The sequence below is a fragment of the Sardina pilchardus genome, chromosome 5, assembly GCF_963854185.1.
Source record: "Sardina pilchardus chromosome 5, fSarPil1.1, whole genome shotgun sequence".
NCBI classification, from domain to species: Eukaryota; Metazoa; Chordata; class Actinopteri; order Clupeiformes; family Clupeidae; genus Sardina; species Sardina pilchardus.
The window spans coordinates 32,788,874-32,806,830 of NC_084998.1; the positions used below are offsets into that span (position 1 = coordinate 32,788,874).

General features: G+C 42.6%; 1 protein-coding gene across 1 annotated transcript; it reads left to right on the forward strand.

The window, feature by feature from the left end:
- The first annotated feature begins 1,226 nt into the window (after window positions 1-1,226).
- hephl1b (hephaestin-like 1b) lies at window positions 1,227-17,467 on the forward strand. The gene is made up of 20 exons (XM_062537314.1): window positions 1,227-1,693; window positions 2,832-3,076; window positions 5,312-5,524; window positions 6,829-7,026; window positions 7,465-7,719; window positions 8,337-8,508; window positions 8,762-8,901; window positions 9,175-9,306; window positions 9,947-10,158; window positions 10,898-11,042; window positions 11,409-11,621; window positions 12,098-12,332; window positions 12,991-13,130; window positions 13,663-13,785; window positions 13,872-13,978; window positions 14,419-14,638; window positions 15,153-15,292; window positions 15,914-16,067; window positions 16,534-16,548; window positions 16,924-17,467. The coding sequence occupies exons 1-20, from the start codon at window positions 1,527-1,529 to the stop codon at window positions 17,004-17,006; spliced, it is 3,309 nt and encodes a 1,102-aa protein (XP_062393298.1). The 5' UTR covers window positions 1,227-1,526; the 3' UTR covers window positions 17,007-17,467.
- The last annotated feature ends 490 nt before the right edge of the window (window positions 17,468-17,957 follow it).

The window sequence follows — 17,957 nt, forward strand, 5'->3', positions numbered from 1 at the left end:
GTGTGTGTGTGTGTGTGTATTTGTTTGTGTGTGTGTGTGTGTGTGTGTGTGTGTGTGTGTGTGTGTGTGTGTGTGTGTGTGTGTGTATTTGTTTGTGTGTGTGTGTGTGTGTGTGTGTGTGTGTGTGTGTGTGTGTGTGAGTGAGAGAGAGAGAGAGAGAGATAGAGAGTGACAGTCCTGCCTTGTATGTACATTTCAATATCATCATCTACTAGGAACTTTTAGCTCAACACCACCATCTACAGGTGATTTGTGTAGGCTACTGTCACATACAGTACCCAACACATAATGCACTAATACATAGGCCCTACACATACATTTGCATCAAGTAATAAACCGAAGTGTAGCCCTCAGTCACTTTACGAGAGAGCTATAGGCCTAACAATATTCGCTTTGGACAAAAGCGTCTGCTAAATAGGCTACTAACCATAACCATAACCATAACATCCCTAGCCTAAACATAACCGTCTCATCAGTCTCGTTTAATAGGCTACCATGACAAAAAAGCAGAATTGTAAAGCCTCAATCAAGTGATGAGTTAGTAATTACATAGCCTACAATTTGCGTCATGATTCATATTTAGGCTAAAACCTACTGTCAAACAATGAACAGCATCGTAATGCCTCATTCAGAATAGATAAATGGGCCTAGATAACTATCATACACAATGATAGACAGTAGATAGCCTAGGTACTATCATTATAGCCTAAACGAGTATTAAACGAGACTGATGAGACGGTTATGTTTAGGCTAATGTTATGGTCATGGAAAATTCAAATTTTTATTATAAGTAAATTCCGTAATTCCCGAAGTAAACACTTCGGTTTATTAGGCTACTTGATGTTGAATCAATGTGAACCCTAGACTGTAGGCTATAGGCCTATGATGTGAACAAGTGACTCTGCGCGGACTGAAACTGCCGGTTTTCATAATCAATGTGTTTCAGAGACAGAGACGTGTAACATTAGGCTTTACCATTGGGATTACTGCTGTTAGGCTAGGTGCGTTCGTAAATTGCCACTCCGTATGTTCCGAGTCCACAGCTGGCCGCTAGTTGAATAGCCATTACAAAGCCATTCAGCACACCGTTTTGGAGACTTTGTCATTGCCTGAAGTATGTTTATCCTCACGTGCCCAATCCCCATGCGCACAATTCATTCCATACACATGCGGCAAGCGGCCCCCTTAAGAGCGCGGTCTGTCAGACGAGGTCATTCGAGTCGCAGCGGGAGCTGAAAAAAGTTTTAGCCGTAGGCTACAGGGAAAATGTAGTGTAGCCACCATTTGGGTATTCTCACAAACAGCCTGGGAGCCAACAAGGCAAACTGCCGAAAACATAGGCGAACTGAGTTCTAAACTCCGACTCTTCGTGGAGGCGTGTCAGTCGCAGTTATGTCATGGGTATAACATTGATTGAAGTCTATTGAAATTACCTCAGATCTCCCTTATCACGACATCCTGTTCATCTTGAAAATTGTGATGTGAAGTGTACTTTACATGGAGAAGTAGAATTTTACAGCTAGAATATGCAGCATCTCAGGGGAACAACGCTTGCACTGCTCGCATTTATGGCGATGTTACCCAAAACAGACTGTGTTGAGAGAACCTTCTACATCGGGATACACGAAGAGACCTGGGATTATGCGCCCAGCGGCAAAAACTGCATCAACGGCATGTCTGTGTCAGCGGACGAGTGAGTGCTTTCGTAACTTACACAGCAGATAGACAAGTGGCAATATTTGCCCCCAAATTATTCTACTTGTTCGGCACCAAGTAGACTAATATCTTAGCCTGATCCATTGGAGCAATTTAATACCAGTACCACCTCAGTTGTGAAGAACACACAATATTAATTTAAGTGTTATATGAGTTAACAGTTAGTGTGTAAATAGTGAGTCAGTAGCCTTGTGCACACTTTGCTGAATCACTTCTAACACCTTGAAGTCTCGTTATTGCACAACGCAAGTTAGCCCATATGAAAAAGAAACAGAAAAAATGTCTAGCGCTACTGCCAGCAATGTGTTTTATATACAAAACTTGTATGATTTAATCAAAGTTAAGTGGCCCCTTTCTCGTTTCCCTCATACATGTCATAGCCCTTACAGTTTGCAAAGTTTTATATGTTTCAGGTTACACCGATTTACTAATGGTGTTATATGGGACGCTTCCAACCCATATGGAAAAGAAATAGACACATCATACACGATGTTACCATTTTACCATGAGCACACGGAGTGGCAATTTTTTATCTGAATCCTGATAGATTTTTATATGACAGTGAAACCATTATAAGATCTGTGTATGACATTGTATGAGGAAAACGGGAAAGGGGCCACTTACAAGAGTAAATCATACAAGTTTTGTATATAAAACACATTGCTGGCAGTATAAGTTTTTACTATTTATTTTTCATATGGGAGGCTACTGCATTCTTTCACATTTTTAAACTAATGCTTATATCCGTGTCTGTATCCATATAGCAACTTATATCAATTAGCAATGGCCTAAATCTTTCAAATGTAGGTATAGATGATATATTCACATGCGCCTGTCCGTTATACTGTAGTAGCCTGTGTTTAAATTACATTTTAAATAATCATTGCGTTATTTCATTGTAGGTTTGTTTGTCAGATTTCCCTTTGAAATTGTCTTAGTCTTATTATTATCCATGTAATCAGTGTCAAGTGGACAGACCCAGTCAATACACATAATCATACTGTGCTCTCAGATAGCTGTATTCTATAGCCATGCTGCTGTATACTGTAAAACTACTGTAGCCAACCAGCATAACTGTGTATGGTGAGCCACTTGTCTATGTATGTCACTCACAGGCAAGCCTCTGTATTTCTGACGAGAGGACCGCGTCGGATTGGGAGTGTGTACAAGAAAGCAATTTACACAGAGTACACTGATTCATCGTACACCCAACGGCTTCCGAAACCCGACTGGCTTGGATACATGGGTCCACTTCTAAAAGGGGAAGTCGGTGATGTTCTCACGATACATCTGAAGAACTTTGCCTCTCGATCTTACTCCATGCACCCGCATGGTGTCTTTTATGAGAAAGACTCAGAAGGTAAAATGCATGAATAGAAGAGTAGTTTCATTTCCTCTCTCTGTTTCTTTCTGTCTCAAACATGCCTTGACACACTGATTTCCAGTGGCCCAGTGGGTAAGCCTCTTCCTGGCAGCATGCTTCTGTCATCATGTTTTTTCCCCCTTAAAGGATTTCGCCATGTCATCCTGTTGCTCTTGAATGTCTCTTTGTTTGGCAGTAGTGAGACACAGAGTAGTCCCAGTGTGAGGATTCAGTTTAATATCTCTGGTTCCGAAAACAACAGGCATCCTCTCAAACACACACAAAGGACATCCAAGAATAGTAGTCTCCTTGTAGGGCCTCCTTTAGGACCATCCCTGTAAGTGATAGGATGACCCGACAAGGATCCTCAGTGAAAAGAGTCTGCTTCGGTGAATAGGATGAGGAGGTCAGACACAGTGTCAGTGAGATTCATGTTGAAATGATAAACCTTATTTATTGTTAATAATGAATCTTCTTACAACTGAACTTGGAGCCCCCAATCCCCTCATCCATTTTGAGCTATCATGTGTGTATCCAACCCTTTTGTATCCACCCTTTTGTAGCTATTGTGTGTAACTCCAACAGATTTGCCGCACAGCGATGAATTGTTTTGTTGGAGAGCTTTATTTTTTTATGAGAAGTCATAGGGCTGTTGTTCTTGCTCTTTGCCCTTGTTTATCTTTCAGTTCCCGTCTAATCGTAAATCGCATATGCTCATGCACCTGAGTAGCTCATATAATTGACTGTAATTCAGAAGCAAACAATTAGAGATGCTCACAGGAATTATTTACCTGTTTCTTCTGAATCCCAGCAGAGAACCAGCAATTACCAATACACATAGGTATTTTTCAATTTGACTAATCATCCACTCATACACAGGGCTCTTTTTTGCCATAACAGTGCTTGTGGATGCTTCGTTAAGGAATAGGAACAAACATCTCAAAGATTCTTCAAATATCTCAATGATTAGATTAAATTAACTTTATTGTCCCAGAGGGGGTATTTGTCTCGGGCATACAGTGCTATACAGCTGCTTATTCTACAAAACACACACCAGTTCAATGCCACATACCACATCAAAGACAGCAAGAATAAAACAGAGTAAGCACAGCAGACTTAGTTATCAGTACCTCAATCTCTGAGCAGAGAAACATACTGTACCTAAAGCATTGGTATTGCACATAGCCTTTAACCGCATAGTGTTGTATTGCACATTTCCTAATTGTGTTGCCCACTTCCACCACCTTCCACAATCCAAGGCTGGGTGAATTTGGATTTCGCTCAGCAGCTCAGGCTGGAAACCTGCACATATGTCTTCCCTGCTTCCTGTCCACAACCTTTGGGTCCAAATCACAAACAGCAGCAAAAACCATTACCATGATAGCAGCACAAAGAAGTACACAATGCTTATTCCTTCTCACAATCAGTTGACCGCAGTGGACTGTCCACTGGTACGCTTAACTATGAGAGCTTGCGCTAATGATGCATTTGTGTTTGTTTGTTTGTTTTGATGTTCTTAAATGAAATCATTCAATAGTTTTATTGGGGTTGGGATAAAGGCGAGCTTGTATCTGTTGCTTTTAGTTCCACTGGCTCTCAAACGTCTCCCGGATGGTAGTAATTCATATTCGGAGTAGATGATATTGGAAGGGTCATCTAAAATGCTGTTTGCCCGTGCTCTACTACTTTTTCGAATATGAATTGATGGGATGGATAGTGGTGTTTATTTAGCTTTTTCTTTGAAGTCATGACTTAAATGCTCCAGGATCCATCACTGCAGTGACATTTCTCATTTTCTTAAGGACTACACCTGTACTTTACAGTAATATTTTATCGCACAGAAAGCATTAGCATCTAGTTAACACAATATAAAAATATTTTAAGGCTGGATGCTATTCAACTCGACTCACCACCACATATCACTGTGTTTGGTCTGTGTTTTGATGATGATCTGTTTTGATGGCCTTATGCTTATACTGTGATCTTAACCTGTAAAGGTGTAGTGTCACACCAGCGTGATGGGAATGTTGAAAAATGAACGTTCTAAAGAATATCTGGGTTCATTCAGAGCCATATAGATACATATCTGGGTTCATTGAATTCAACCTAGAATTTTTGTAGTGGAATATAATCTTATTTTAGAATGTTCAAAAGCCCACACCCTTTTAGGCTAAGTAAAAGCCAGATTTGTTTTTGTTAATGATAACTTGGACCCTGCTTTATGTTGCCCAGGAGCTCTGTACCCAGACAAGACATCTGGCAGTCTGAAACGTGATGACGCCGTGCCCCCAGGAGGAAGGCACACATATCGCTGGGAGGTGACGCCCGACTATGCCCCCATGGAAGGGGATGCCAACTGCCTGACCTGGGTGTACCACTCTCATGTGGATGCCCCACGAGATATCAACTCGGGACTGATTGGCAACATCCTCACCTGCAGAACAGGTGATAATAATGACAATAATAATAATATACACCTGCAAACTAGTCACTTTTCAAAATTGCTGTTTTGAATCAAAATATGCCATTCACGTAGCCTAGAAATCTAGACGCCCCTAGCGGCAACAAATTTTGCTGCCAGGGCAGTCTAGCAACACTCCGTAGATCTTGGGAGCTGGGAAATGGAAGAATCACCATAGAGTCGATGGGTGGGCTTAACATAATGATGACTGACATGCAACCAGAGGTTGCGACGGTTACGGATCCTGCTACTTGAAAACAAGAAGATGATTAGTTTAGCGTTATCCTATTGCATAGATAGCGAATTTGAAAGACAACTGTTTATCCCACCCCATCCCTCACCTTTTTCAGCCTTTCTGTGTTTTCAGGTATAACAACACTAGAAAAGCACTCAGAGAGCGCAGACCTCCGCCTGTATTCTTCGTAGGTTGTCATACATTTGAGCCTGAACTATTCAGATCGCCACTACATGGCCATACCATGCCATTACACCACTAAGCGAAAACCATAATCACATCCGGAATCTCAACGGTGATACGGATCACTCACAAAATGTTATCGTTTCTTCACTGGAAATTTCATCGAAATCCATCCATCAGTTTTTTAGTTATCTTGTTAACAAACAGACAGACAGACAGTTAAACAGACAGACAGACAAACAAACAAACCCTGATGAAAACATAACCTCCTTGGCAGAGGTAATAATAGTCTTTATTCTTGCGGTATTCTTCTCTGAGTCAAAGCTTTTTTTTTTTTTTTTTAGTGCTCTTCAAAACGGATCTTAGACAACCTTTGAAAAAACAGAAGAATTGAGGCACTCCTAATTAGTAAAAAATGGCTACATACCAACGCGTTTCAACCGTTTCAACACTATGGTTTTTATCAGGGCATGCCATCAGTTATATGCCAACGCGTTCATGTTCATGTTCACCATAGTGTTGAAATGTGTTAGCATGTAGCCATTTTTTGATTAAAGGCTTTAGATGATTCTGTTTTGTATATTGAATAGATTTCCGCTGTGACGTTTGAGTATACTTGTATAGTATACTTGTATACTTGTGTGTGAGTGTGGGAGAATGTGTTTACGGTGAGAGCCAGCCTTCGTGAGCCCACAGCCTGTCTGAACCCCCTAGAGTAAACACTTAGGGAACAATACACTTCCTTTGAACAGTTTAACACTTCCTGGTCCTGTCTTTGTGATTGAATGGGCCTGCACTGCATCCTGAGAGGATGTACGCTAGAGACAGTCATGACCTTCAGCCATTTTCAGCGTGCACTTTGTTCCCCAGGTACCCTTCAGCAGGTGGAGGGACTGAACCGCACAGAGCTGAGGAGAACAGATGTGGACCAAGACTTCGTTCTCATGTTCAGCGTCGTCGACGAGAACCTCAGCTGGTACTGGGAAGACAATATCAAGACGTTCTGCTCCGACTCGGCTGGGGTGGACCCGGAGGATGAGGATTTCCAAGAGTCCAATTTAATGCATGGTGGGTGGCCCTGAAAGTGAAGCACCTGACCTGGGCTATAGGCCCTTTCAACAAGAAAAGCAAAAACAATGCTTGAACGATCTGTTTTGCTCCCAAATAACTTCCGCTGCATTAATATAACATTATGGAATGTTAAAACGGAAACCTTGTGGGAACAACTATGACATTGATAATGGAACTCTATAATGTCCAAAAATGCACACAACTACAAGAGACACCTCACCTCACTTTCTTAAGTTGTCACAGAAGAATATGTAAATAACTGAATTTTGACAAAAGTGTCAGATAGAGCCTTATAATTCTAAGGGGACGATATGTCAATGTACAGTCTTTGGATTCAATTAATCATTTTAACTACTAGATGAGAAAATGGATCTCTACTGTGTTCATGACATGTCTGATTCTAATGCTGGTATCTGTCCTGACTAATGGTGGCAGGCATTAATGGGTACTTGTATGGCAACCTGCCTGGCATCGACCTCTGCCTGAACCGCACTGTGTCCTGGCACCTGTTTGGCATGGGCAACGAGGTGGACATGCACTCTGTCTACTTCCACGGGCACACGGTGGTGGATCGCGGGCATCGGGCCGACGTCCTCAGTCTCTTCCCAGCCTCCTTCGTCACAGCAGAAATGGTGCCCACCACCACAGGCACCTGGCTCCTTAACTGCCAGGTCAACGACCATCTGCAGGGTAAGAGGCCTGGGTCCTTCAGGTGGGGATGTTAAGGTCACGCTTGAGTTCAAGGTATTTGGCTTTTATCCATCCATAGTCACTTTCAACACATTTGCAAATGCAGAACATGAAAAATAACACAAATTATATAAAACATAATACATACAGTAATGCACAGAACAATATATGTTTGTGGGAGTTAAATATTATATGTTTGCTTTTAAATATTAATGGCTAGCTCATGATTGCACTGATAAAGCTTTGTTGGTTTTCTGTTAATCAATGTGATTCATACGTTTACATAACACAGCTTAAAGAAGTGCTCTGGCAAAAAATTAACCAACCCCTTTATAGTTCCATCAGCCTCTTCTTTAGGTTTATGCTGAACATAAAGACAGTATAGTTAATAATTGACAATGCCTTATGATCAACTCTCTCAGAAATGTGCTTTAGAAAGCATTGTCTCATGTTATAAGTAAGTCATGAACGTTTTTGCAGAAGTGCGTGGGCCTGGGCCTGGATGAATCACTGAGAGCAGTTGAACTGTTTACAGTCGTTCTCTGGTTTAACGCCACAGTGTCTGGGTTTGTAATGGCACAACATCTCCCCCTGGTGTTTGTACGTTATTCCTGCAGCTGGAATGCAGGCCTTCTTCCGGGTCAGTTCATGTGAGAACAAGACTGACTCCAGAAGTCCCGTGGAGGGGCAAGTGAGGCGCTACTTTATCGCTGCTGAGAAGGTCACGTGGAACTACGCCCCCTCAGGAATGGACATTCCTCAAAACATTTTACTCACAGAGAATGGCAGGTAAATCCTCAAATCCCTGCAGGGTTGATAAGCTATCTATCTATCTATCTATCTATATATCTATCTATCTATCTATCTTAATTTGGGGTCGCTGAATTTAGTGAATCTATGTATTGGTAACATATGTTCAGTGAATCTATGTATTGTATTTTAATTAGTTATTTCAATTTACATGTAATTAAATAAATGCAGAGTCAGATATTAATTATTTTCTTATGTGCAATCTTTGCTTGTTCATGTTTGTCTCTGAAAGGCAGTCTGAGGTTTTCTTTGGAAAGGGTGAGGGACGACTTGGAGGGGTGTATCACAAGGCTGTGTACGTGGAATACACTGATGACACGTTCTCCGTGAAGAGGAAGCAGACAGATGGCGAAGAGCACCTCGGAATTCTCGGTATTCTTCCCTCTTCTCCATCTTCCTGTCTCTGTACTTTCTACATTTTTTTGGCTAGACACATGGCATTCTCAGATTAATTTTGAGATAAAATGTCAACTGGTGCTGTACAAATCAGAGATTCACACTGTAGTGTGGTACCATCGAGTTAATTTCTGTTAGTAACAGAACATCCAAGCCTCTGATCATCAACCGTAGCTCATATTCCCTCGTCCATCGTAGCTCCCGCTTCAGTAATGATGATCCAGTATCTCATTTCATTTCCCCCATCAGGACCGGTCATTGCAGCTGAGGTCGGGGACGTACTTGAGGTGACCTTCCTCAACCGGGCAGACAGGAACTTCAGTATCCAGCCTCACGGCCTGCAGTATGAGAAGACCTCCGAGGGAGCACAGTACCAGGATGGTTCGACAAATCACATTTTTGCACACCACATTTAGTCATTTAGTCTTTCTCTCAGCCCAATGTTGATTATGCTAACAGACATGTTATCTTTATGGCCTATTGAGTCCGTGGGAGGTGAAACCCACAAATCCGATGTGGCTCTCATCTGGTCCAGATCCGGCAGATTGGAACAAGACCAGAGATGCATTCAAATTAGCAAGCAAAGACAATTTCCCAAGAGGTTTACAATTACATTTGCGAACACACATAGACATCAATGGTGGTTCTTACTGGTGAACTAGCATGGTTAAGGGTTAAAGTTCTGGTGGACAATGTGGAATGTCTGCATTACAGTAACACTTTTCACATTTAAAAGCTCCACAAAAAATTGTTCACCTCTATTGCTCACCTCTGGGTAGAGCCAAAGCACATTGGTTGGCATCAATCTATCTATCTATCTATCTATCTATCTATCTATCTATCATCAGACCTGGAGGCAGTTAGTATACTATTAATATGGTTTTGTTTCTTTTAACTAGCATAAAACAATGTCCTGCTGGTTATGCACAATGAGGCTAATACACAGGGAATGTCTTATGGTCTTATTCAGCTTCTGTTTGGGCTGTTGGTCATTCCTAACTGTGACCCCCCTGTGTTCCAGGCACAGTGAAACCAGGCTCTCAGGTGCGTCCAGGAGAGCGCTTCACCTACAAGTGGCAGGTGAGAGAGGGCCCCTCCCCAGATGATCCCCCCTGCCTCTCGTACCTGTACTTCTCCAGCAGCGATCCCGTCAGCGACACAAACTCTGGGCTCATGGGCCCTCTGAAGGTGTGCAGGAGAGGGGCCCTGGATGGCAGCGCCACGCAGTCACAGGTGTGTATCACCTGTGCATCACATCACCACACAGTCGCATGTGTGTATGAGCTCTCACTGCCATCTAGTGGTGGGCAAAGAATCCACACACTGTTATACTCTACAAAATGGTTTTAATTGTAATTATTAGATCATTATAGCAGTGTACAGATTCTTAGTGTTCTTCCAGTCTGATATCTTCTGACTCCATCGCCAGTATGTTGGATGTGCGTGCTTTTCTCCTTTTTCTGCTCGCTCACATCTCGCGCACATCTCACTCACATCTCGCACACATCTTCTCTGCCTTTATGGAGCACCACAGAAGCCACGGTGCAGCTAGAGCCATCGCATTGCATTGCATTACCCTTAGTAGTTTACTCGTTTGGCAGTGGTGTTTAAAGCTTCACTTGAAATGGAGTTACAAGTGGGGAATAGTACTGAAGCTACAGTGTAGTTGTAGACCTTGGAGAAAGTGCTAGATATGTCCCATTATGGGCTGATGCTGAAATGCTTTCGCTTCTCTGTCTAATGTCTTTTGAATTGGGACTGCATAAATGTTGCTGGAGTCTTTACACCTGTCATTATGCTGTTATGATGTAGGCTCATTGATCAATAAAAACACTCTGTGGACACACTAAACTACTAATCAATAGTATGAATGCGTCCTAAGGCCTCTTTATTTTTAAGAATGGGACAATAAGAAATTTACATTACATAAGTGCTAAATCTGTTTCTAATTCTCTGTTTTCCTACCTTTTAGAATGGGACGACTAGAGAGTTCTTCCTTCTCTTTACTGTCATGGATGAGAACCTTAGCTGGTACCTGGAGGACAACATAAAAGCTTATGGGACACCTGAATCTAATCCAGACAATGAGGACTTTCAGGAGAGCAATAAAATGCATGGTAGTATTAATCTCCTCTGTCCCATCAGATCCTTCACCTGCTCTATGTAGAATGTACTGGGGCTGTTTCAGCATGTTAAAATTCAGTTCATAGCAGTATGTTTGGGCAATACTGAAAGTCAACCTTTTGGGCCCATGTATTTAAACTGCAATCTCAGACTATCTCAAAAATACTGTTGGCCAGGCTAACAAATCTGGACATTTGCACCTATTTTAGGTGATGGTTTTATTAAATGACTATTCTGCAAACTGTGTCTGGTATGTATGTACAGTATGTACTGTATGTATGTATTACTTAAGTTATGTAGAGTATTACTTTAAGTTGGTTATAAAGTTATAAATACTGTGTGTTTTTTTCCTAATTGAGGAGTGAACGGCTTCATGTATGGGAACCTTCCTGGCCTGGCCGTGTGTCAGGGGGACCAGGTGACGTGGCACCTGCTGGGGCTGGGCACAGAGGGGGATATGCACGGCGTCCACTTCCAGGGCAACACCTTCCAGCACATGGGCACCACACGGGACACACTCAGTGTCTTTCCGCACACCACCGCCACTGTGGCCATGCAGCCAGATACCACAGGTGAACTGCAATAGATCTGTGTGTGTGTGTGTGTGTGTGTGTGTGTGTGTGTGTGTGTGTGTGTGTGTGTGTGTGTGTGTGTGTATGTGTATATTTATACTGAAAAAGTTAAGGGACCACTGCACATTTTTCCTGATGTCATCCTACTGTTGCCATGGTCTCTTACTCTCTTCATTTTGAACATGACCGTCGTCTATCTATCTATCAACTCATTCAAATGTCACTCAGCAACCGTGGGATGATATCAGAAAAAAGTGCCGTGGGATCTTAACTTTTCCCAGAGCTGAATACACACACTCTCTGTGATCTCCCACTCTGCTCACTCTCTCTGTCTCTTTTATCCTTTCTCACTTTCACATAGACCTCCTATTACAAGCAAATGTATGTTTACGTTTACGATTTATCTGCTACTTAACTCATGTCTTTATTTAGCGATTCATTAGCCAGACGGCATATCTCTGTGCACTGCCCTGCAGGTGTGTTTGAGTTGAGCTGCAGGGTGACTGACCACTATGTGGGGGGCATGAGGCAGCAGTACCAGGTGCGCTGGTGTGGCAGCCAGGTGAGTGGCGCTCTGATGGCGCCGCCCGTCCCCACCCCGCTCCGCCCGGTGGTCCAGTACTTCATCAGCGCCGAGGAAGTGGAGTGGGACTACGCCCCCGACCGCACCTGGGAGCTGGAGAAGCACAACACCACCAACCCGGCCGAAAGGTAGGAACTGAACAGGTGGGACATTATAGTCCCTGGGTGGGAACTGAACCGGCAGGACACGGCAATCAGCAGGTAGGAACCACACAGGTGGGAAACTGTAGTCATCAGGTGGGAACTGAACAGGTAGGAAGCTGTGGTCCAAAGATAGAAACTGAACAGGTAGGACACCGCAATCAACACGTAGGAGCTAAACAGGTAGGACACCGCAATCAACAGGTAGAAACTGCAATGGCTGAACACTGCAGTCCACTGTGAACTAAACAGGTGGTACACTGTAGTTCACCAGTAGGAAGGAACTGAACAGGTATGGCAAAAAAGTGACAGTTACAAGGGTAGATAGAGAGATATATAGATAGGTGCATTTATAGATAGATAGACAGACAGACAGACAGACAGACAGATAGATAGATAGATAGATAGATAGATAGATAGATAGATAGATAGATAGATAGATAGGGGACAGTGAAAGCAAGAGAAAGAGAGAGTATTTTATTGTCCTCCCAAAAGGAAAGTCAATGCAGTGCTAGAATGAATAGTACAATCCAGCTTCCAATATCAGTATCACATTGTAATATCTTGTAATGCTGTTTGTCTTTGTGGCTATTGTAGGGTTCCTAGCCCTTGTTTAGTTCATGTATTGCTTGTGTTTAATCCACAGCCCTGCAAATGTCTTTTTGGGAAGAGGAGAGAACCTGATCGGCTCCAAGTACAAAAAGGTGGTGTACAGGGAGTACACTGATGCCACCTTTACAAGAGCCAAGCCGCAGCTACCTGAGGAGGAACACCTGGGGATCTTAGGTGACTGGCCTCACTTGTCCAATATATACTTACACTTATTATATAGTTATATATGATATACTCACTCATATATAGTCATTATATAGTTATATTAATGTACATGCATATATATGCTCATTCATTTGACTGACGCTTTTGCAGTATTTTCCTGTGTATTACCCACATTGCCTATAAACCGCAGTACAGTGTTCTATGCACAAAAAACCCCTGTGTATTACCTGCAGTGTCCAATAGCCCAATGAATCAGCATCAGATCATTTAATGCTTTAATCTTGAGGAAGAATGAAGAAAAGAAATGCATTCCCATGTATAGCCTGCCCCTGTGTATTAACCTCATAGCTGAAGACATTATGTCAAATCAATGTATAAACTTGGTTGATAGTTAATAGTAAAATGGATTGTGTGTGTGTGTGTGTGTGTGTGTGTGTGTGTGTGTGTGTGTGTGTGTGTGTGTGTGTGTGTGTGTGTGTGTGTGTGTGTGTGTGTGTGTGTGTGTGTGTGTGTGTGTGTGTGTGTGTGCGTATGTGTGCAGGTCCTGTAATCAGAGCAGAAGTAGGGGAACAGATCCTGATCACTTTTAAGAACCTGGCTAGCCGACCATATAATATATATGCCCATGGGGTGGGCACTGTACAACAAACACCTGTCCAGCCAGGTAGGTGAATTACAAAGAAGGAAGTAGCCGATACCTGTTCTTCATTTCTGAGCTTAGCTGAACGCATCTGACTGATGTCTTCCAAGGTGAGGTGAGGAACATCCAATGGAACGTTCTAAAGAGGTCTGGACCAGGAGTGTCAGATGCCAACTGCATCTCATATGCGTACTACTCAAGTGTTGACTTTGTGAAGGTAAAGCAAATAAAAATAATATTAGGTAGTCTTTAAACATTCTCTTTTTTATCATAAAATAGTACAGATAATGAAAACAGCTTGGACTTTATATTTATATAACTAAAACAAGAACAGATTATATTTATCTAACTAAAAACAAGAGTTGTTGTTATCCATGGGGCATAGCAGGAGGGGCCTTTTGTCTGTCAAAATGAAGCAGCCCTTTTTGCATTGCATGATTATTCCATCCTTTCATTCATTCGTGAATTGAATCCATCATCGCTTCCTGGCTGGCTCACTGACTCACTCACTCATTCATCCTTTCTTTCATCCATCCATCCTTCCATAAATGCTTTCTTTCATTCTTTCTTCTATCCATCCTTTCATGCATTCTTTATTTCTGTGTTTCTTTGTTTCATCCATCCATCCATCCTTTCACCCCCTCTGCTCCGCGGCAGGACACAGCGAGTGGGTTGATTGGGCCCCTGGTGATCTGCAGGACAGGTGTGCTGACCCCTGACCGGCGCCAGAGGGGCATCGCGCGCGAGTTCGCCCTCCTCTTCCTGGTGTTCGATGAGAATCAGTCCTGGTACCTGGAGGAAAACATTCAGACGTATCTGGGCAAGCCAGAGGTCCCTGCTGACGACGCTGTCTTTGAGGAGAGCAACATGATGCATGGTTAGCAGGACAGTCAGCGGCTCATTAGTGAAGATAAAGTGTGTGTGTGTGTTTTGTGTGTGTGTGTGTGTGTGTATTTGTGTGTGTGTGTGTGTGTGTGTGTGTGTGTGTGTTTGTATGTTTTTTTGTGTGTGTGTGTGGTTTTGCGTGTGTGTGTGTGTGTGTGTGTGTTTGTTTGTGTGGGTGTTTCTGAGTTATGACCATGTGCTTTCCAGAAGGAGATTCCCAATTTGTTAATAGCATCACTGGATCATCATACTTGTTTAATCACTAATCAAAGTCTCGTGGATCTGTCTTGGCTGTTGATTTGCAACCATGATGAGCCTATGATGTCATTGTGTGTGTGTGTGTGAGAAAGGGACCACCCCGCCCACTGAGATAGCCAATCAATACCCTAGTGCCACCACTTCCACTGCTGGTACGCTACGTAATCATAAGCATACTGCTATTCACCATCATTTTAACCATCACAACCATCTCTCTCTCGTTTTGTTCCTGTTCTGTCCAATGGCAGGGATCAACGGTAAACTGTACGGAAACCTCCTGGGCATTTCCATGGTGAAGGGCGAGAGGGTGCAGTGGTATCTCATGGGGATGGGCAACGAGGTGGACATTCACACCGTCCACTTTCATGCAGAGACCTTCACCTACAAGGTTCCTCTAATACTTACAGTCTTACATGTATTTGTTTAAGCACACACTTTTATCCAAAGCCACTTACATGTGACAGTCATATTAGGGCCATGCTCCCCAGAGCAACCTGGGGTTTAAGTGCCTTCCTCAAGGGCACAACGGTGGAAGCCTACAACTTTTTCCGGCTACTCAGCTACTGTTGACTTCTACTGAACTCAACCTTATGTTAGTAGTCAACCCAGAGAGGTTCAAGGTACAACAAAATGTAGTTTTTAGCCAAATGGAATCAACAAGAGCAGCTGATTGTGTGGCTGTGCTCTCTGCTGTCTGTCAGCCTTCATGTGTCCCAGGGGCCCATGCTGGTTTACACTATGGACGTAGGAGCATAGAGTTCTTTTTTGGTGAACTGTCCCTTTAAATCCCTGAAAGGTCACTTCTGTGCTGAACCTAACAGCCACTTTAAACGTTTAAGAGAAACATTATATTTGTAATTGTTCAAGTAAACACTTACAAACTGACTGAAGTGGTTGCTTCCTGGCCACACAAGGTCAATGGATGACCAGACCTTGTGGATAAGGCATTTGCATAATGACCCTCTCTCTCTCTCTATGTCCCTGATGCTGATGCTAACTAATGGCGCAGTCCCATCGCGCTGATGTGTACGACCTGTTTCCGGGAACCTTCCAGGCCGTGGAGATGGTGGCAGGGAACCCTGGCACTTGGTTCCTGCACTGCCATGTGGCAGATCACATCCACGCTGGCATGGAAACCACATTCACAATAACAGAACGTGGAGGTAACATTTCACAGCCACACTCTGCTGCCCCCACAAGTCAAACAGGATTGTGTTATGTCGTCTTAACTACGGCAGCTTGTCTCTGTGAATCAGAGACATAGCCATGCTGCTATTTGAAATCTCACTCAGTAGCCTATATCAGATAGAGTGCTCTGGAATTCTTTTAACCTGGAAGACACCCCCACACTTACTCACACCCTGGCGTCCGCAGACTAGCCCTTTGATACTGCCACTCTCTCACGCCCACTCTCTTACCTGATGTGATTAGCATAGTCTTTGTTATGGTCATTAAAGCTTCATTTGGCAGTGAGACAATAGTGCCACCGACCCCAGTTCACACTAGCGGGAGCTGTTTAGGGGGGCATTTGTGAAAACGTCTCATGCTGATAGCTGTGTTAATCTTTACGGACGATCAGATGAGTTCACTGTTAACCTTGTGTCCTTCATGTGCTCTTTCTTCTCTTAGGTGGGGACACAAACGGTAAGAAACCCATTAAGATGTCTTGCTTTCCATTACCTCTCAAGCGTTCTTTAATAGTCTTCTTGCCTTTTAGTTGATCATGTCTTAAGTTGCTGGAAGACTCGCAGAATAAGAATTTCATTGTACAGAAATTATCTTTAGTACACATGACAATAACGTTGAAAGTTGAGGTTGAGAATAATTGGATTTGAGTAGTTTTTATTCAGTCAGACGTTCCCTCCACTTACTGGCTAGGATGACTTTTTATCTGGGATGACTTTTATCTGCTAAGATGAAATACAAGAGATACAATATATATATATATATTATATATATTGTATTGTATATACAGTATAAAAGTATGACTTCATTTTTATGTAAATTATTCCCCCACAGATGCTCCAGCTTTGAGGGAGAACTGGTGTCTCCTGGCCTCCCTCTCGCTCTTCCTCGTGTTGTGGCGTCATCTTCCTCACTGATGGTGATGGATCCTCCTCATCAGTGGTGGTTTCAGACCGACCATATGTTTGTACATTTCCATGAGCTGTGTTTCATTTGGGAGTGAACCCAGTAAGAATGTAGGGATGCTTTTTCTACTGTGTATGCAAAAATGTGTAAGCTGTGAAATGAGACATTGAACAGAAGTTGTCTATATCATATCATGATATACTGTATCATGTGTGAGATAATTTAGCAAGAATATATTCATATTTTTTATAGTCATTGCTTGATAATTATGATGTGTGTGCTTTAATTTAAGCTTTATTATTATTATTATTATTATTTTGTGATGGATATCCCTGGATGCCTTAAGACTGTGATGTAGCTATCTGTCTACGAATTATGCAGTGCACAATAATATAAGCCATAGGTTGATTGTATGGATATACTGTATGTAAAAGCAAAAGTTTTGTGCTTTGAAGAGTAAAAGTTAAGACTCAATCCATGTTCAGTTTGTTCCAATTTTTTCAAATTGTGCTTCGTTGTATGTTGGGAACTCTTCAAAGCTGTCATCGTCATTTCAGCAAATTAGATGCTAAATTCTCCATGTGCTAGTAGACTAAGGTTGGTACATTCATTATTAACACACTGCATATTTCCATCTGTATAATGTACTCACTTTGGCCATAAATGCTGACATAATGGACCATGCGCCACAAGGTGTCGCTAAGAAGTCTTAACATTTGATAGGACACTTATTACAATGAAAAGCAGCAAACCCCGATAGGTTTACGACAATACTTTGTTTTCCTGTGAAATTTGTGCATGGACTGTGGTGAACCGTGTGACAGTTAGCCTGTTGTGTAATTGAGTCAGTAGACTAGGCTACTTTGTTTTTTTACGCTCTTTGATGTAGGCCTAGTCTACTCGCCTATTGTCGTGTGCGGGGGTTCAGTGCCCACTTGACATGTTATTCGTACAGTCTGTGC